General features: G+C 42.6%; 1 protein-coding gene across 1 annotated transcript in view; it reads left to right on the forward strand.

Moving 5' to 3' along the window:
* LOC135198444 (bromodomain-containing protein 8-like) overlaps window positions 1-21,264 on the forward strand; it is a gene marked incomplete in the record, with an annotated part of 36,344 nt that extends 15,080 nt beyond the window's left edge. The window contains 6 exon segments of the mRNA XM_064225991.1: window positions 14,470-14,819; window positions 15,061-15,192; window positions 15,675-15,824; window positions 17,236-17,413; window positions 20,685-20,886; window positions 21,092-21,264. Of these exon segments, the coding sequence (XP_064082061.1) occupies window positions 14,470-14,819; window positions 15,061-15,192; window positions 15,675-15,824; window positions 17,236-17,413; window positions 20,685-20,840 (966 nt within the window).
* Window positions 21,265-21,872: the final 608 nt, after the last annotated feature.

The raw sequence follows: 21,872 nt of genomic DNA on the forward strand, positions 1-21,872 counted from the left end.
CTTCTCCAGAGAAGACAAAATCCCCAGAAGGACCTGCCATTGGTGGGCTGGCTGTTCTGGTTCTGATAGGAATCTGTGCGCTACTGACTGCAACTTCTCCAACCTCTGGTCCGACGGAAAAACTTGTGACACTTCTGTATCTATAACCATACCTAGAAAATGCGCTTTCTGGCTAGGAACAAGATTCAACTTCTCTAGGTTTACTATTATGCCTGGCTCCCGACAAAATCGAAGAAGACGGTCTCTGTCCTGCAGCAGTTTCTCCTTGGATCTTGGTAAGACCAGCCAGTTGTTGAGGTACCTTAACAGGTGAATCCCTTGAGCATGAGCCCATGTCGAGGCGAGGGCAAAGACCCTTGTGAACGCTTCACTTCCTCTATCGCACCCTTTTTCAGCATTTAACCCTTAAACGCCGACTGGACGTATTTTACGTCGACATTTTTTGTCTCTCCGGTGCCGACTGGACGTATTTTACGTCAACATACAAAAGTTTTTTTAAAAATTTGCGGAAAAATACTTTTAGGCCTACCAGCCAAAAACTCTTGAATCACACACCTTGGGGGATGCTGGGAGTTCACGGATCAAGGTGTTGTTTTGTTTACAATCATTACGCAGGCGCGCAAGCGCGAATTTCTTTCTTGCCGCACTAAAAAGTATCTGTGACACATCTCTGAAATTATTTCGTCACTTTGACATAATTTTTGTACCATTTTAAATTAGCCGTTACATGAAGTATTATATATGAAAATGTGCGCATTTTTATGTAGAATACAACAAAAAAATACTCATGATTGTAGCTTTTATCAGTTTTGAGATATTTTCATATAAATAATGATGTGCCAAATTGTTCCGATACGTAATACAAACCCTCGGTCCTTTAACAATAGGAAGGTAACTAGCGGCAGCTGGGACGGTCGTAAGCTTCGAACAAGGGGAGAACGGTAGTTAACTGCTTGTCCCGAAATCGTGCGCGCGCCCGCGCGCCCGAGAGGTGAAAATCACTTTTGCTTTCGGCCGCGGGTGTGAAGGACGTGTTCGTCATCGCTCTCTGCCCGTTTCATCGTCGTATGCTTTGTTTATATTGTGCTTCTATTAATGGTTTGTTTGATCTTGAAAATGAAACTGTAAGTACACTGTTTTCATTTTCATTACTTAATTATGAATCAACATGGAGCTATCGCCGTAGAGGCGGCGATTTCCGCTCTTTTCATGAAATTGACTTGAATTATGTCTCGGTGCCGAGGGCGGGCGCACTCGCACCGAGTCATGTATTTTGGGCGAAAGTGTGTAATTGAAAGATGTAAGTACTCTTTTTCATTATATTTTTGCCCTGTGCGTTCGTTGCCAAGAGCTTGATTGCGCTCGGCACGAGCCTCTATTTTGTATAATAGAATGCAATGAAAGTTGATTCGCAATGCAGTTTTCTTTTCATTTTCATTTGTTAATTGCATCAAATTTAATTTTGGATCAATTTCCGCTCTTACCCGGGAATTAATCCTTACGATTGATCTTTCCCCCTTTAAGTACTATGAAGTGAATCGCAAGTGCAGTATTCTGTTTCATTTCATATTACTTTTCACTGCTGTGCGGGGGTTAGGGGAAGCGAAGGTCTGCCAGGAAGTCGTCGGAAAGCTCTCCGCGACTCCCTTGGTATCCGATTTCTTCGTCTTCTTTCCTGCCCCCCCGCTCAGCTTCCTCGTATTTTGTATTTTGGGATCTTCCTTCCGTTCGGGGTGGGGCATGTCTCCCCCCGTGCGTGAGGGAAAAACCCCGTCTTACTAATCTGTCTGTGCTACGCAGGTGCTACATCCGTGGGAGAACGACCTTTGGACAGGTATGGGCCCACTGCGGCTGCAGGGCGTGCCTAGCATCCACGATCTGCTGCAGCGGTCTAGCGAGGTCTGGGGCGGTGACCTTGGAGAAGCGGTCTCCACTACAACCTTCACGGCCGCTTATGCTGCTTCCCCCCGCTGGTTCTACACTCCCCATGCTGTGTCGGTGACGCCGTCTGCCGCTTCTAGGGCCGGTCGCCCCCCCGTCCGTACCGAGGAGGGGTATGCCGCCCCTCCGCCCGCCTGTGTTTTTCTTCGTGTTGCCTGCCCCAGACTTTCCGCTGTTTTCCAGCAGCTCGCCCCTGGACCGGCCGCCAGTACCAGGTTCCCGCTGGCTGCCATGATTCTACGAGGCGATGGCTGGGCCTGCCGTACCTGTCGCTGATGTGGTTCCCGCTACTGGCTTGGCTGTCCCTTCTGTGTTTACCGCTGCCGCTGTTCCTGCCTCTCCTGGAGGCTGGTTGCTGTTCCTGTCGCTCCTGGTTCCTGCGCCTGTCCATGCGGTCCTGCCCATGGTGTGTCTTCCCCAGTCCCAGGTCCTTCCGGACAGGTGCAGTCGGGCCGTGTTGCTTCGGCAATAGGCCCGACTCCGGTCCTGGATGGAGGACCTGAGACTGTCCTGCGTGAGCTGACGAAGAAGAGGAAGGTGTCATCTTCGTCTTCGTCTGCTGCTACCTCTTCCCCTTCGACTTCTAAGGCCATAAGCCGAAGAAAAGAAAAAGAAGGCTGCCTCCCCCCCCTAAGAAGTCTCTTCGGGAACTTCTAAGGGCCCGTCCCACCTCGGTGGGACCGGGGGTCCTTCTGCTCGGTCCTCCTGCTCCTTCGGGGAGCGGGGGCCCGGGGCCCGTCTCCCCCTTCCGTAAGGAAGAGATAGACGGGGACTAGAGGGAGTATCGGTTAGCTCTGGTACTTCTCGCCTGGTGCTAGCGGCGATGCCGCTAAGCCAGGTTCCAGCTCGGTTCTCTCGTTCGCGGGAGATCCCGAGTGTACGCTCTCCCTCGGGAGACCGTGCAGCCAAAGTTTCGGCGCCAGAGTTCGCTCGGCGCCAAGACCACGGCACGGAGCAGAAGGCTGGCGAGAACCGCTCAGGTGTGACTCTCGCCAGGCCAGCGGCCGCTCTCGCAGCGACCAGCTGGTAACAACGGGTTTTCCCCCTAAGAAGGACTCCTTCGGGAACTTCGAAGGGCTCGTCACACTCCGGTGTGACGGGGGGTTCTTCTGCTGGTCCTCCTGTTCCTTCGGGAACGGGGCCCGTCTCCCCTTCTGAGAAGAAGACGGGGACCAAGGGTGTGCTGGCTACCGCTGGTACACCCTCGCCTGGTCTTGGCAGCTCTGCTGCTAAGCCAGGTACCGGCTCGGTTTCTCGTCCGCGAGAAGTTCCGAGTGTACGGTCTCCTTCGGGTGACCGTGCAGCCAAAGTTAAGACGCCTGAGTTCGCTCAGCGTCATGACCGAGGCGGCAGCAGAAGACTGTCGAGAGCCGCTCAGGTGACTCTCGCCAGGCCAGCGGCCGCTCTCGTAGCGACCAGCCGGTACCTCGGGTGGACGTGACGGTCTCTGACCGGCCACAGGTTGAGGCTGGGAAGAGGTCCCCCACCCCCGGTCCCCTTGACGTCGACGGTACCAGCCTCGGCTGGTACCAGCGGTTTGACGTGCCGCGAGGACGCTCACCGTCTCTCACCGCGAAAGCGAGCTCTGCAGGTCACCTGACTGCCGCTCCCACAGGGACCACCGGGCGGATACGGTGACCAGCAGCAGCTCGTCTGACGACGGGACCGGGGTCGACGTGCTCAGTCGAGCCGCTGCACAGGTGTGCGGCACGGCCAGGCCTGCAGATCGATCCCCACCGCGGGTTGGTGATCGGCTGCAGCCCCCCACGACGCTGGTCCTGCCAGCGAGCGGGGGGAGCGTCAGGTCTGTCTCTCCACTACCTTCAACTTCCTCGGGCTACACCGGGAAGAGCGAGGTAGCTAGGAGTGATCGTGAGAGGTGCGCCGCTCACGATCCCGTCACGACGCCGCACGTGCCACGTATGGTCTTAGGACCAACCAGGACGTTACGCGCAAGTGATTGGAGGGCGACCGTCAGGGGGGGGGAGGGGGTAGCGTCAGTTCTGTCTCCGATACCTTCAACTTCCTTGGCATACGCCAGGTAGAGCGAGGTATATAGGAGTGATCGTGAGATTGCACCGCTCACGATCCCGTCACGACGCCGCACGTGCCAGGTATTGTCTTAGAACCAGCCAGGACGTACGCGCAAGTGATTGGAGGCAACCGTCAGGGATCTGTTGCTGGTCCTTCTTCTGAAGGAGGAGGGTCTTGGGAGCTGCTCTTGTTGGAGGGACTGGACGGTCCTACTCCTCAAGACGCTGTAACTTCCGAGATTCAGAGTAACTTGGCCCAGGTTATTGCACTGATTCGTCAGCACAACGACCTGGGGGAAGGATCGCCGCTCCCACCAGCAGAGCCCATGTCTCTGCTCGAGTCGTTTTGGGGCCCGAGAGGGAACCCAAACCGACGGTGGGTTTGCCGCGATCGGAGCTTGCCGATTCTGTCTTGACCCAGTCTCTCTCGTCTCCGGACAAGAAGGCTCTCTCAGTTCTGGCCGGTCGATCAAGCTACTTCCACCTCCTCTACTGCGACAGCGGCGTTTCTACGTGTCTTCGGACGCCGTATTTAAATACTCCTTCGGTCCTCCTGAGAGGTTTCGACCTCGACGAGGACTGGAATGAGTAGGAGGACGGTATCGGCTCTCTCCTGTCAGGTGTCGATCAGCCCCACCCAGACGACGTGAGAGTTCGTAACCCTCCTCGGGGGCGGGGAAAACGTTTTTCTCCTGACGATACGTTTTGTTCCCAGACCATCGAAACTCTGCGGCGATGGCTTGCTCCTACTCTTCTCCAACTACTAGTTCCACTGGGAAGGCGAGAGAGTATCCAATTCCTTCCCCATTCCCTCTCTCCTTACGGCTACGAGGGAAAGGGGAGGGATCCTACAGAGATTTCTCTGTAGGATTCCACGTTGGGGAGCTGCGCTACCGGGGGGACCTTGGGGTCTACCTGACGTAAGCCCCGGTCGTTGAGGAGGGATCCTGCCCCATTCTCGATTTCTACGGGAATCGAGAGGACCACCAGCCGATATCGTTGACGAATTCGGTGGGGGTTTCGCAGACTGCTTAGAATTCTACGGAATTTCTAGCGCATTCAGAGTGTTAGAGTTTCTTACGATCTCCAAACACTTAGCGAGACCACGGTCCAAAGTGAGCGAGGACGAGAATCCCCGATATGTTACACGATAATCGGGAACCTCGCCTATGCTCGAATTCCTGGAATTTCTAGCATTAGGAAGAAGACTGCTGCTGAAAGAAGACTATCTCACAGTAGGCGACCAACCTGGAATAGAGAAGAACGGACGGGAATATCCAGTTTGGCTTGAACTATCGTCTTAGTATTCTGTTCACCATTGAAGCTTTCCTTCGAGGAAGACTTTCTTCACTCTCTTTGATAGAGAACCTGAAGGTGGTCGATCTCCAATCCTTATTTTGTTTTCTTGAAGGAAAGAATTTAGGATGGAGATCGTTGTTCAGAATCCTACAAATATACTATGTATATTAACCTCGCGACATGATTCTGCTAAGCAGTTGAATGGTCCGAGGGGTAGGCGCATATCCTGGTTATTCTACGGATTGCGACTTAGACGAAAAGTATTCTAATTGAACTGCAACTCGGGTTGCCTGCAACCTCCCAGGAGTTTCCAGTTTCAATTTTATATACTTATGGTGGTTGTCACAACAACACCATTTAAGCTTTTATATTTACCGAAATTCGTTCGCATAAAATATAATTGCCCTCGAGCATATCTTTTATGCCCGGTGGTTCTAGCCGAACGCATTCCTTCGTGGAAAGGATTACTTGGCAACTCAGGATGACGAGTCAGCGACAGCAACTGCGTATTGAATTGCCCGAGGCATTTCAGTACCAGCTGCCGCTTTGAGATGAACGGTTGGTTATGTCTTTCTTACCTGCTTGATGAATACCAACCGTATCTCTGCCCAACAATCACGGACTTAAGTCTCTGATTAACGGGGATTCTCGCATACATGAATGACCATCTACTGCTGTGACGCTAGTATTCATCGTCTTCGGTATTGCGAGAATTTTAAACAGAGATATCTATTCGACTCTCATCTTTCCTGTTTACCGCACGGTAACAGAATTCTGTAATAGTCTCTTGCTGCATCGTATCTCGATAATGCGAATGATTTTTGCGGAATCTGAGTTTGTCCTCAAAATATCTTGTATTCGGAGGTGTGCAATTGTTCATTGTTCACCCCGGATTAGCAGATGTATTGAAAGACATCGCCTACTCCCACACCTGCCAGCTCTACTTCCAAACGTTCAGCCCATGAGAAGCAGTTCTTCAGGGGGCCTCTCCCCTGTGTTTCATTACTGAAGAACGCCCGCTTTCACTGCACACCGGACAGCAATGAAATGGCGGTTAGCGTTTTTCAGTCATTTGTAAGCACAGGTGTTTTAGAATCTTGAGATTTTCCTTCTCTCGATTCAGCTGGAAGACGTAGGTTGCATTCATTGCCTACCTTCGTCTTCAACGTCACATAGTGTTGTTTCTCCTTAAGCTGAGATTCAACGTCTATGAGATTTTCTTGCCATCAGGGACCTCGGTCTTTTGAAGGCAATTGACTTTCGCCTTTTGAGCTTATGCATTAAGAGAAGATCATCGCCGCGCCGTCCGGCATCGGTGACTAACAAATATTTATTTGTTTCGTCTCTCAGCATAACTCTTTAAAGGGCGTAAAAAAAAAAGGTCACGTGACTTACCCGGATGCTTGGACAACTTGCCTCTACTGATTCCGAACCAGTCAGTTGGCAGCTGTCAGAGCGCCCGATGTCAGTTACGAACTATGCTGTGGACTTAGTTCGGTTGTTCCAGAGCAATCATTACTTCGTCTTAATAGCTTGTCAGTATGAGTGCTGTACATAACCAAAGTCGAGAAGAGGGATAGGTCATACGACTATCCCCTTCTTTTCGTCTTAGGTAACTGCATGACTTCTCTTGAGAAGTCAAGCACAAAGGGATGGGGATTTGTGACGCTCGATTTCGTACCGATCTTAGTAGCGAAGACTCAGAACCCTTCGGTAACTGACGATTGGTTAGAGTCCTTCACAATACCCTCCCTAATGGACTTCACCGCCTCCGATACGAAGGCTATGCTGCTTTGTCCTGTGAAGGCGCGACTGGAGCTGTCTGAAGAAACTCGACACCCAGGATGAGTGTGGACGCCTCTTCATCATTCTCTCGCGTTCCGCAAGAACTTCTCCGTGGCGCAGGTAATGAAGGCAGGCGCCTGGTCCAACCAGACCGCATGCACCTCCTTCTACCTTCGGCATATTGCCCACAGTTCCTTGGATCTTTTTCCTTGCGAACCGTGGTGGTTGCTCAACACGTTGTGTAGTTAACCCAGACCCTCGCAGGCTGAACAGCATCGAGTCCTGGTGTGACCGTAAGAATGGATGAGGAATGAGAGTGTGACTGGCTCCTCTTCCCATCTTTTTCTTCCCTCTACCTCTGGGTAGAGGGACACGGTCGTCACCCTGCTGGGTAAGGATGAGATGCAGGTGAGCTACTCAATAGAGCACCATCCTATCCCTTTCAGTAGGGATAGGAGTAAATATCCACCACTTCCTCCAACAAGGGGGAGGAAGTGGATGCCAATTTGAGACAAACCCATCATTTTATGATTCTCTTTTGCAAACAGGAACAAGTTCTTGCTTGCTGGTACGAAGAGATACGCTTGCCTCTCTCTTAGTACTTGGCCCAGAGGTCTGACCATTGATCCTGCGGTGCACACCCCGATCAATCGGACAGAGGTTTGGATCCCTCCCTTGCTCTTACGACCAGGGAGGCACTACCAGGGTTGGAACGAACACCAGTCTGTTCACCAAAAAGACTCGGATTCCTCCCACCAAGAAGTGAGTCTTCCTATTGTTAAAGGACCGAGGGTTTGTACTACGTATCAGAACAAATGACAATTTGTCGAAAATTGCATTTTTCCTAACTATACAAACCTGAGGTCCTTTACATATAGTCCCACCTCATGCCACCCCTCACTCTGCAACTTTTTGCATGGGCCTAAAGCAAAAGTGATTCTTCACCTCTCGGGCGCGCGCACGATCGGACAAGCATTTAACCCTCTTACGCCGGAGCCCTAAAAATCAAAACGTCTCCCGTAAGCCGGGCCTGGTTTGGAGTGAGCGCGGAAGTGGAAAAAAATAATTTTTTTCAAAAAATTACAGCGCGCGTACTTTTGAAGATTAAGAGTTCATTTTTTGCTCCTTTTTTTGTCATTGCCTGAAGTTTAGAATGCAACCATCAGAAATGAAAAATAATATCATTATCATATGTAAATAATGCGATATATGGTAGCGAAAAAAAAAAAATTCATACATAATTGTATTCAAATCACGCTGTGCAGAAAACGGTCAAAGCTAACCAGTTACTTTTTTTTGCGTTGTATTGTACACTAAATTGCGATCATAGATATATAATACATTGTAAAACAATAAAAGCAACACCGGAAAAATATTATCACAAAATGATGTACGAATTCGTAACGAGCGGACGCAAAAAAATCAAAAAATTTTTTTTTCTTCACAGTAATTCTAAATAATGTTCTAGAGACTTCCAATTTGTTTCAAAATTAAGACAAATGATTGAATATTACGATACTGTAAGAGTTTTAGATTAGAATTGCAGATTTCGACCATTTCGGACGAGTTAAATTTGACCGAATGTCGAAATTTTAATATATATATTTTTTCATATGCACATATTTCGAAGATGGAAAAAGCTACAAACCTTCAATTATTTTTTATTGTATTCTTCATGAATTTGCGCACATTTTGATATATGAAACTCTATAAAAAGGCTAATATGAAAAGGAGCAAATATTAGGATAATGCCATGTACGTATTCGGAGACTTGCGGCCGCGAACTCGCAGCGCGCGATGTGAAGGTAAATATATTTTTCAAAAATTCACCATAAATCCACAATATTGTTTTAGAAGACTTCAAATTTGTTTCAAAATGAACTTGACGAAAATGGATTTACTAGCCACGGGATATATTTTTACTAGGCCGTAAGGGTTTTAGCTTACAATTGCGTTTTTCAACTATTTCGGTAGAGTCAAATTGAATATCCGGAACGTGGTTTTTTTTTTTCTATTTATCGTGATTTATATGCAAATATTTCGAAAAAAGAGAAAAGCTACAACCTTCAATCATTTTTAGTTGTATTCTACATGAAATTGCGCACATTTTCATATATAAAACTTTATGTAACAGCTAATTTTAAATGGTGCAAACATTTCGACAATCGCACAAAAAAATTCTGATTTTTTCGGAAGAGTTACCGCGCGAACGCATTTTTTTTTTTTCATAAATTCACCATAAATCGAAATATTGTGCTAGAGACTTCCAAGTCGTTGCAAAATGAAGGTAAATGATTGAATATTACTAGAATATAAGAGTTTTAGCTTACAATTGCGTTTTCGACCATTTCGGTAGAGTCAAAGCTGACCGAAAGTTGAAATTTTTGCACTTAACGTTATTTATATGAAAATATTTCAAAACTGATAAAAGCTACAACCATGGGTTGTTTTTTTGTTGTATTGTGCATGAAATTGCGCACATTTCCATATATAAAACTTTATGTAACGGCAAATTTAAAAGGGTGCAAACATTAGGACAATCGCACGAAAAAATTTATCGGAAGAGTTATCGCACGAACGTAAGGAAAAAGTTTTTTCATAAATTCACCATAAATCGAAATATTGTGCTAGAGACGTCCAATTTGTTGCAAAATGAAGGCAAATGATTGAATATTACTATAATATAAGAATTTTAGCTTACAATTGCGTTTCTTGACCATTTCTGTAGAGTCAAAGTTGACCAAAGGTTGAAATTTTTGCACTTATCGTTATTTATATGAAAATATTTCAAAATTTATTAAAGCTACAATCATGAGTATTTTTTAGTTGTATTGTGCATGAAATTGCGCAAATTTTCATATATAATACTTCATGTAAAGGATAATTTAAAATGGTGCAATAATTATGTCAAAGTGACGAAATAATTTCCGAGATGTGTCACTGATACTTTTTAGTGCGATAAGAAAGAAATTCGCGCTTGCGCGCCTGCATAGCGATTGTAAACAAAACAACGCCTTGATCCGTGAACTCCCAGCATCCCCCAAGGCGCGTGATACAAAAGTTTTCGGCTGGTAGGCCTTTAAGTATTTTTCCGCGAATTTTTAAAAAAACTTTTTTGAGCCGACGTATGATACGTCCAATCGGCATACGGGAGACATTTTGACTCGACGTTTAATACGTCCAATCGGCGTAAGAGGGTTAACTACCATTCCCCCATTGTTCGAAGCTTACGACCGTCCCAGCTGCCGCTAGTTACCTTCCTATTGTTAAAGGACCTCAGGTTTGTATAGTTAGGAAAAATGCAATTTTCGACAAATTGTCATATTTCAACCTTCGGTCAACTTTGACTCTACTGAAATGGTCGAAAAATGCAATTGTAAGCTAAAACTCTTATATTATAGTAATATTCAATCATTTACCTTCATTTTGCAACTAATTGGAAGTCTCTAGCACAATATTTTGATTTATGGTGAATTTATGAAAAAACTTTTCCTTACGTCCGCGCGGTAACTCTTCCGAAAAAAATCATACATGCGATTGTGGTAATGTTTGCACCATTTTAAAATTAGCCGTTACATAAAGTTTTATATATGGAAATGTGCACAATTTCATGCACAATACAACTAAAAACAACCCATGGTTGTAGCTTTTATCAATTTTGAAATATTTTCATATATATTGTGACAAAATTTTCAACCTTTTTTTTTTTTTTTACGGTCACTTTTTTTTGTGGACTCTCCGAAATGGTCGAAAAATGCAATTGTAAGCTAAAACGCTTATATTCTAGTAATATTCAATCATTTACCTTCATTTTGCAACAAATTGGAAGTTTCTAGCACATTATTTCGATTTATGGTGAATTTATGAAAAAAATAACCTTTTCTTTACGTCCGCGTGGTAACACTTCCGAAAAAATCATACGTGCGATTGTGGTAATGTTTGCACCATTTTAAATTAGCCGTTACCTAAAGTTTTATATATGAAAATGTGTGCAATTTAATGTAGAATACAACCAAAAATAATTGAAGGTTGTAGCTTTTCTCATTTTTGAAATATTTGCATATAAATCACGATAAATAGAAAAAAAACCACGTTTGGTCAACTTTGACTCTACCGAAATGGTCGAAAAATGCAATTGTAAGCTAAAACTCTTACAGTCTAGTAATATTCAGTCATTTATCTTCATCTTGAAACAAAATCGAAGTCTCTAGCACAATATTTAGATTTATGGTGAATTTATGAAAAAAACTTTCCTTCCCTCCGCGCGCGGATTCTCCGCCACAAATCTCCGAAATGCGTACGTCCCATTCTCGGAATATTTGCTCCATTTCATATTAGGCATTTCATAGAGTTTTATATATGAAAATGTGCGCAATTTCATGTAGAATAAAACAAAAAATATTTGAAGGTTGTAGTTTTTCTAATTTCCGAAATAATTGCATATAAAAAAAATATATAAAAAAATTTGACATTCGGTCAACTTTAACTCGTCAGATATGGTCGAAAACTGCAATTGTAAGCTAATACTCTTACAGTATAGCAATATTCAATCATTTGTCTTCATTTTGAAAGAAATTGGAAGTCTCTAGGACAATATTTAGATTTATGGTGAATTTTAAAAAAAAATATTTGTTTACGTCCGGGCGTTACGAATTCATGCATTATTTTGTGATAATATTTTCTCTGTGTTGCTTTTATCGTTTTACAATGTGTTATATACCAATATGATTGAAATTTAGTGTACATTACAACGAAAAAAAAGTAACTTGTTACCTTTAACCGTTTTGCGCACAGCTCGATTTGAATACAATTATATATGAAATTTCGTTTTTGCGCCATCATATATCGCATTACTATTTATATATGATAATGATAATTTTTTTTCATTTCTGGTGGTTGCATACTAAACTTCAGCCAATGACAAAAAAAGGATCCAAAAATGAACTCTTAATCTTGAAAACTAATCGCATTGTGATTTTTTGAAAAAAATATTTTTTCCGCTTCCGCGCTCACTCCGAAACACCCCCGGCACCCGGGAGACAATTTTTATTTTACCGCTTCGGCGTTTAAGGGTTAACATCTACCACCCATTTCTCTGCTCCATAACTTTGCCACTTGGCCCACTGGCCTGCCAGGCATCCCCCTACTTTTGGCAAAGGAGAGGGAAAGGCGCCCATTCTATTGACAACCCCTTCTGCCCCTTCCTCTAGAGCCCCTCCCAGGCTTGTAGGGGCGGGATTGAAAGGGATGCTGCTGCTTGTTAGACTTAGCCTTTGAGGGGGACTCGGGGGGGACTGAGAGACCCTCTCCGAAGCAGAACTCTTAGGTGACTTAGTCGGCGAAGATCTTCTTGCCTGTTGCTGAGGAGGATGTGGGCGTCGTGAACGTGCCTCCAATTTGGATATCGCCTGATTAACTAACCTGTCCTTAGTATCAACCCATCTTCAGTCAATTGTATTCTCCAATTCAGTCCTCGGGAACAGAAACTGAATGAAGGAGATTCCCATTTCTGAGCGCTGATAAAGACTCAGAGTCCATTGAACTTGCCACCTTGGACAGAGCTGCATCTCTCCTAGCTCGGAGGAGGTTGGTCCACAAGTTTGCAGCAAGGTGGGCCAGGTAAGGAAATGCTTTACCACTGGACTGCAACAGTCTAGAGAGTCAGGAAGAACTCACTAACCTCCTACAGACCTATCTGAAACAATCTTGGCTATCAGGTGGACCACAAGTCAAGCCATGAGACCGTCTGGAAGATGGAAGCCACCGTAGTCTCCATAGCTAAGGTTTCTTGCAACGACAAGGAAGGACCTTCCGACCTAACCTGCGCTAGGGTTAGACCAGGTTTAAGACAGATCACGTCTGGGTCAAGGTGGCGAGGCATCAAATGAACAACATTAGTTGAGTAATACTTCATATGCCACACGTGAGGAAGAGGAAGAAACTTGGACAATCCCTTGGAATGCAGAGAGCCATCTCGGTCCGACACCAAAGCATTCACACGTTGCAAGACGGACTGAGTGTGACCCGACAGGGAAGTTGAAAAGAAGTCCTAGAATCCAGACTGGCACCCAGCAAGGCCTCTATGCATGTAGGGTGATAGAGGACTGAGCCTGCATCCTACACTCAAGATTGTTGAACTAACGAATTAGATCAACAACCTCTGCAAAGGAAGACAAACTCTTGAGTGTATCCCTCCTCCTGCTTTGGCAACAGTAACTGATGACGTGAAGAAGAAGGTTTGGCAGCATCCTCCTCCTTTTGCAACAACACTGATGAAGCTTCCCTAGGAAACCAAGCATTCTGGACATTATTGGTAGGAGAGTAGTCTCTAAGACCTTGCGACCGAAGGTTCCCAAGCGTCATTCTGCGATGACACTTGTGCACGGTCCCGGTTGAACTGCGTACAGGCTCGTTTGAAGAACCACTTACACCATCGCTGAAACATCACATACATCAGGCACAACACATACGTGTTCACAGGAGGAATCGCAAAAGTGTCCATGTGACAAGTCAAGTACACGTCCGTGAGACACCAACCGTGCATGGTCCCGAGACAAGAAATGTCGCAGATGAGAGCTCCTCAAAGGAGAAGGACTCTTAGGGTTAAGGCCTCCTCCAGGGGAACGAGGAACACGTCTGTGGGCCAGGGAAGCCTCACATTCCCAACTGTCAGTCAGCTACAGTCTTGTCAAGTGAAGAATCCTTAGGCTCCATCCACGCTTAGCTTGACGAACTCTGCTCGATGTGACATCAGAAGTGGGGAGAATCAGAACTTTTTCTGCTATACCTGCACTTCTGAGGTCACATTGAGCAAATTCATTACTTCTGATGTCACATCAAGCAAAGTTCGTCAAGCAAAGCTTGACCATGTGGACGGGGCCGTACACACAGCTTGGACTACCAGGTGAAACAGGAGGGCTTGCAGCAGCTAGTGCACAGTGTTACTCATGCACACAGCAAAAGAAGAATGAGCTTGCGAGGTATTGTTGTGACCAGGTAAACCTGGCAGTGGGCAGGGTTTGTCACCTACACTGTGCAACTGTGAGAGGCTAAAGTATAACTAGAGTAATGTCTTGGTAAGTTACTTATGTAAAAAAAAAAAAATAATAAATTAAATACCTTAGTGTAAAATATATACCTTTAAAAAGAATATAGAGAAGCATTTAAAGTATTAAAAGGTTCCTTTATCTGGGTTAATCTAAGTTCATTTACAAATTTCAAAACCAGTTAGGTGGTAAATTTGTTATGAAGTTTTGTAGATTTATTAATAAAAAGCAGATTATTACCGAGATTTCAGCTGCACATTTTTTTAAGTGATTCAGGAAATCTAGGCGAAACTTTCTGTTCATGGAGTCAGATGCTGGTATTTAACTGGCTAGATACTGAACTATAATATGTTTCCCTTTTCCAGAATATTGAGAATTTTGTGTCATCTAATGTTCAGAGCAGTGGAAGTGACGAGAAGAGTTTAAAAGCTGCAAAGGAGCGTGATATGAAAAGGAGAGAAGAGAAACGAAAGGAGCAGCTGAAAGAGAAGAGATTGGAATCACTTCTTAAAGAAGAAAGTGGAAGTGAAACCATGAACAGGAGAGAAGATAATTCAGAGTCAAGGGATAAAACTGATGATGACGACGATGATAGGAAAGCTAAGGTAGTAAAAGACTCCAAATTATACAAGGAATTAGAAAGCCAAAGCAAGAAGCCTGATAAAAGTGAGAAGAAAGATTTAGATGACTATGAACAAGATAACTCAGAAAGCAAGTAAGTACGACACTCAGTTACTAATGTTAATAGGGACATTCTGTTTTGAATACAGAATTAAGGCAATTTGTTGTATAGTAATATGTACTTAATATTGTTGAAAATTTTACCCAAACTGTGAAGACCTTGCTGTTACAATTGAGTGCCTCAGTGCTGTATATTATTTAAACATGTTTTTCATATTTTAATTGAATTATGATGGTGCTTATGGTTTTTTTTTTTCTTTTTATTCTTAATGTAGGGATTGGATGAGTGAGGAAGATGGAAATTTTCAAAGAAGTGGGAAGAGGAAAATCTCAGGAGCTGATTACCTTGGATATTCCCCACAGATATGCGAATCTGCTCCAACTTCTCCAGCTTCTACACATTATGGGTAAGTGTAGTTTTATAAATAAGACTTTCTCATAATAAAATCTTTATATAAGTAAGGAAATTTTTTCTGTACTGAATACAGATAGTTTCACCATTGGATAGTTCACCATTGAATAGAAACACAATAGTAATCTTAACTAGAAAATTTTTATATAAGTAAGATTTTTTCTGTACTGAATACAGATAGTTCAACATTAAATATTAACACTATAAAAAGACAAAGGCAAGGCACCTACAATATATAGCATTTAATTCTAAAAGTTATACACGACTTGGAATTTGGGGAAAAAAGGTCTGTGATTGCGCTTAGTATGGAAACTTCAGTCATATAGATTCAAAGATTTATCCATCACTTGTAAAGTGATGTTTATAAAATTTCATTGACCATGAAACTTATTTTTTTAATGCTTTTTGTAATGTAAGTTACAGTATAAGTTTCCTGGTATTTTTGGTAGATTTCTAATAGTTTGCCATAATTTACAGTGATGACATGGAGAGTGAACGATCTTACAAATCCTGGAAGAAACCCATCATGATTTTGTGGAATGAGATAGCTGCTCACCGCTTTGCATCCATCTTTTTGCGCCCTATCACAGATGAGCAGGCACCAGGATATCACTCGGTGGTATACAGGTAAAGGAAGAGATGTTTTGTACATTATCAGTTCTTTGCTGAAATTGTTCCTATGAGAATACAAATCAGTGTTGTGTTCTCTAGGATTATTCCCAGTGCCCAGTGGAATCAGTCCTAAGAATTTGGTAACAAGGTGGTTAATTAGTGGTAGGTAGATACTGCTGACTAGAAATTTAGTAACCCAGTACTTTTCTTGGCTTCTTTCAGTTGTAAATTTTGTGTGTGTGTCCTCAAAGACTTTCACTGTTGAAGTAGTTCAATTATTTTTGTGTCAACAACAAAAGTAGAGTCCAAATACTGGGTTTCCTCTGTGAGGAGTGTTGCTGTTTTTCTTTGAGTTTAAAGCACCACAGGAAGGGTTAGGTGAACTGCTACAGGGATAAGCGCGCAAAAGCCAAAAATGATTCACTGAATTTTTGAGGTTGGGGTGGAGGGACTTATTCCTTCATTGATGCCACAGACTCTGCCTGACTCATTCATGCCCAAGTCAACCTCCCATGTCCCATAAATCTTGCTCAAACTCAATTATTTGCTACTATGTTGAATGTGCTGAAATTCTCAAACTTTTGCACCCTCTTACCTTGAGTAGTAGTAGTAAACTGACTTTCATCCCCCAGTTGGAATACCTTCATTTCACCAATGTCTGCCTCCATAAAGTACTGAAGAGTGCACTCACCCTCCTAATGGCTTACAATTAATTTCATTTGCATTACCTTGAGATCTGATCTCCATGCTTCAGGCAGAGCCATGTCTCCTTAAGAGGAATGTGAAGATGGAGCATACTTCAAGTAATATTACTTGTCCACACCTGCATTGATTCAAGAGTGCGTTGCTTTTTGGTGTATATTTTGGATGGTATGCTTTTTTAAATAATGCACAGTGATCTGAATTCTTTCTTCAAAACAAAATATTTGCATGTTTTCCTAGATTACAATTTACATAGAAAAATCATACTTTGTACATACTATATTATATAATTACTGTTTTTTCATACTACAGTATTATGAAATATTTGCATGTTTTCCAAGATTACAATTTACATAGAAAAATCATACTTTGTACATATTATATAATTACTGTTTTTTCATACTACAGTATTATGAAATATTTACATGTTTTCCAAGATTACAATTTACATAGAAAAATCATACTTTGTACATAATATATTATATAATTATTGTTTTTTCATACTACAGTATTATGAAATTAGTGTGTATCGCATTCATGGAAAAACCTGTATGATGAGTTTTGTTTATTCTGTTAATCTTATGTGTCAAGTAAGATCCTTTTTATTGCAGTCCTGAAAGTCTTTCCTATGCATAAAATATAATTTTGTAATAATAATATTCTAGTTAAAAATATTTGCCTTCAAATAACCTTTACACTAACATCTGGATTTCTTTTCTTTCAGACCAATGGATTTGCAAACCATCAAGCGAAATATTGAAAGTGGTATGATTCGAAATACAGCTGAATTTCAGCGAGACATGATGCTCATGTTTCTCAATGCTATTATGTATAACACTAGTGACCATAATGTCCACCAGATGGCTCACCAGATGATGCAAGACACCATTGCAACAATTGAGGTTAGAAGTGTAAATTAAGAGTGATTATGTAGCATAACTAGGTTAAGTGAATAAAAGATATGCTTTCATTTACAGTTTTAGAAAGTTCTTTCAGTGCTTTGAACCTTTTCAGAGTTAATAAATATTAATTAGTCCTTGGTGCTGTAAGTAGCTGTGGAAAACTTTCACTTAATTATTAATTACTCAGACAACCCTGTCACTGAGTTGTATTTCTTGGTGCACTGTGGGCCAAAAGAAAATAGAATTTTCTAAAGATAATAATTGAATACTGGAACTAGACAAAAGTAGAGTGGACATATAAGTGGTGAGAGACCAAAAGGAATGAGTAAAGGGGAAAAAGCAGTGCAGGTTGGGACTTCAGGATGATGCTAAAAACTGTTAGTACTGCCCACTGAAAGCTGTTGCAAGACACCCTTTTACAGTATTCATTTTACATGGCCTCAGAAACCATTATTAAAATGACACAGAATGCTGTTGATTGAAACCCATAAATAATCACAGCAGGATAGGCTGAAGTATTTATAAAATTTAGTAAGTAATAGGTGTTTAATGTGACAACAGCTAATCAAGGTACCTTACTCATCTGCATCTTTTTCCTTTCAAATTTATTGTTTACCCAAAATCCCCCTCATCAGTCACGTTCCTCCTACAGTTGGCACCAAAGACTCATATTCTGCAGTTTGCAGTCCATCTTAACACAACAGTTATTTCCCTTACCATGATGAGCTGCCTCCCAGCCACATAGTCCTAAGTTGCCTTATTGTACCATTAGTCGGACATGCTTGCAGTGGCCAGACACTAGGCTGAATATTAGAAAGAAATACGTAATGCTGGTGTCTGCCTTCAGAGGTATTAGTAGACTAGGGAAGACATCCGGCTTGAGTCCTGGGCCCTCAAGGTTTCCTAGGATGGTTCTTGCATTTCCTTTTCTTAAAGCAGGTTTCCCACCATTGAACCATGCTGCTGCCTTCTAGCCGCCACCCCTCAATTCTAGGGATGTGTATCCTTGCAGGTAATGGCTTTCATGTTGAAGGAAGCATTGCCAGAGAAATTAGGGTACTACCCCTAAAAGGTGGGTAGTGCTATCAGTGCACCTCACATGGTGCAATAGGCATTACTTCAGGTTCTTGGTAGCACCCCTTTGAACGCCAGCTGTAACTTCATTCATATCATCTTTCTTCCATTTGTTTTTCCATCCTCTCTATCAATTGTTTCATAGTTCAGCTGCAAGGTTTTCCCAGTCACACCTTTCAAACCACCTTTACTCTCAGTTTCCCTTTCAGTGCTGAATGACCTCATAGGTTACAAGCACTTGGCCAATCCTAAATTATATATTCTTCTACAAGGATGCTATAGTAGTATGCTCTGCATTCCAAAGGCATTAGAAGGTTAAAGACCAATTATAGACCTTGTGTTATGGGAAGTTTGTTCCAGTTCTCGGCTGTTTGCTTTATTCTGTGCACAGTCCTTTACCAAACTTTGATGCTAATTTACACTGGGCTCATTGTCCGAGTCTTCATCCCTGGCTGGTCTGTGCATTTTCTTGGCAGGGGTGGGAGTATTGCAGAAACACCTGGATGTTCTTTTGGCATTGTCTTATCTTAGGGCTGAAATGTTAACGTGGAGCCTTCCACAGAAGCAGTGTTCCTCAGTATATTGATGGACATCATCTTAGCCTTGGTCTTTACCAGGACCTCCTTTGTCACTGCTAGTCATGGCAGGTGCTAATTGAACATTTGGCATCTTTGGAGAAGCTGGTTCTCCACAATCAGTTCCACACCCACTCCCTTCTTTGCCTTTTACTGTATTGTTGACAGCAGCCACTATGTTGCTGTACATGTGTATCCCAGTCACAGAGTATCCTTTAGATTTTTTGTGGTGGTAGGTTTTGCTTATCCATGACTTCACGATGATGTCTTCAGAAGTGTTGAATGGGGCTGGGGCACTCATCTTTTAGAAGACATACAGGTACAAGGAGTGTGGTCTGCTGTGTCATGTTGCTTGACTACCTTGCCTAGCCAGCATCTTGAGTACACTGACCTCACTTATCTGTAGATTTGGGAAGGTAAACGGTCAGAGTCCCTTTGCCTACAGTGAGCTTCATATGGGTGAAGGAGCAGTGTTACCATTGTGCAGTCATTGATCATAGAAGTTTGCAGTGTGTTGGTGGACTTTTTGGAGCTATCAAATTCTTCACTCACCATGATCACTTCATTTTGATATCTACAAAGGTCTCTAGCAAATATGAACCCAGTGGCTTGGACAGTTGATGTTTTGAACAGCCCCAGCTCGAGTCTTCTGCATCAGGTGTTGGTGAATATTTTTACTCTGGCAAAGTGCCAGATGATACTCATTGCTCCCTTTTGTCCTTGCCTGTAGTTTCCAGACCTTTTGACTTTGTAAAGCTGCCAGCTGCCCTGTTTTCATCCGTTTTACAACCATCCAAAAGCTGCCATATTTTTCATCCATTTTACGATCCAGAATGACTTCATATGTAAAGTTCACCAGCATAGGCTCTGTTGCATGTATAACTATTACCATGCCTTGCAGATCCTCAACCAATTATTTTACCACAGAAAATGGGGAAAAGTTTGCTGCTTGGTGTACTGAATGGTTTACACCTCCATTCAGACTTTGTTCCAGCTATAGCAGATGCCTCCTCCTACCTTGGAATGACAAGAGGTGTTCTCTCTTGGTCATTTTGTTTCAGAGTTAATCTCTGCAGGTTCTCCTTCAGTATGGTGTAGATTTAGGATATTAACAGATCATCTCAGACTTATTTTATCCCTTTGCCCTGTTCTAGTGACTCTCATCATAGGACATCCTTGCATGTCTCCGTAATAGAATTGATGTTAAGATGGTAGTTTTGCAGACATTGTTGCCAAAGTTTGATCTTCAGAGACATGGATTTCAATGCTATCTTGCTCTTGCCTTCTCATGTGCTTGGTTAATGCATCGGTGAGTGATAAGTTGTGGAAATATCCTGTAAAGAAATTTTGTCAATACAAAATGTTTTATATTTAGGAAGTTGTGTGAAGTTTTAGTGAAGCTCCACTTCTCATCAGAAGGTAAATTCATCTTGAAGTCACTTATTTTGAGAACAAGCCTTATAAGAGGTAAAAATTTTATTGTAAATGGTGGTCTTGGTAAAAAAAAATTTATTACTACTAAGGCTGGCCCAGAGGATTTACTGTAATTTATTGAAATATATTATAAGCAGGTTATTACATACTTAAAATTTCAGAAATGCTTAAATCAGTTTTCTTTTCAGTCATTTCTTAACACCCAGATGTTAGCAAGAGCAGAAGAAACTCCTCAAAAATCATTAAGAAGAGAAACTCGTGAATCCTCAGCAAAAAGAAGTGATGACGATGTTAAGAGGAAGAGGGACCATCAAGATGATAAAAGTACAAAGAAAAGAAGATAAAAGTACTTTTCCTACTTTACCAACCTTGGTACTTCATAAATTATTGGCAAGTATACTAGATATTACCCAGGCTTTGGTCCACAATTGAAACTTTTAAAAGCACTTAAAAAGCTTAATGCCAACATTTGGCTGTAGATTGAGATTTTCAGGGTACTATTAAATGCTATAATTCAGTTGAATTTGAAAGCAGCATCAAAAGGAATTTTGTTCTGTAGGTACTGTTGTAACTATAACTTATTTGTATTTTTCAGATTCTTTACTTCGCTTCTTGAAGCAAGTTCTGTAAACTGGACTGCATTGCAGATTCCAAGAGACTTTCTCAAGTCTGCACTACAGAATTAATTTTGCTGTGCAACATGTTTTGCATTAACCATGTTATAAATTTAGACTATAGTTTCTTATGAAATATATTAACTTTTTTCATTGTGTTAGTGTTATTTTCCCTTAATTTTCAAATTAAGATTATTCATGCAGTAATGTATCTATATAACATTAGCTCTTACATTATATGTATATTTAACACTAGATTAGCTCTCATATTACATGTAAAATTGTGTACAGATGACCCTCCCATATTCACGGGTGCATACCACAACCCCCCGTGAATAACATTCCCCCCTTAAAAATGCTTATAACACACAAAAAAATAGTGAAGTGGCATCTCTGTCAGTTGGAAGCAGAGGGGCTCCCAAGTTCTGAGCGAATGCCACTGCTGCTAGACTTCCAGGCGAGAAGCAGGATTGACAACTGAAGAGCCTGCAAAGAAATACACAACATGCTCTCTCCCTCAGGAAAGAAGATTTCTATCCTGAGAGAGGGAAAAAGAATCATATTTATGTGAGGATGGAGGGAAAGGCGGGAGTGAGCCCTACTGAGCTATACAAACCATGCCCCTCCCCCACCCAAATGACGGAAAGGGATGAGTCGACAATCACGATCAAATGGGAAGATCGCAACCGTACACCAATAAAATTCGTGTTGAAGAAGGGTGGAAATGTACTCCTATGCTATACAATCGAATCTTAGCATAAA

Source organism: Macrobrachium nipponense, chromosome 22 (assembly GCF_015104395.2).
Source record: "Macrobrachium nipponense isolate FS-2020 chromosome 22, ASM1510439v2, whole genome shotgun sequence".
Classification (NCBI taxonomy): Eukaryota; Metazoa; Arthropoda; class Malacostraca; order Decapoda; family Palaemonidae; genus Macrobrachium; species Macrobrachium nipponense.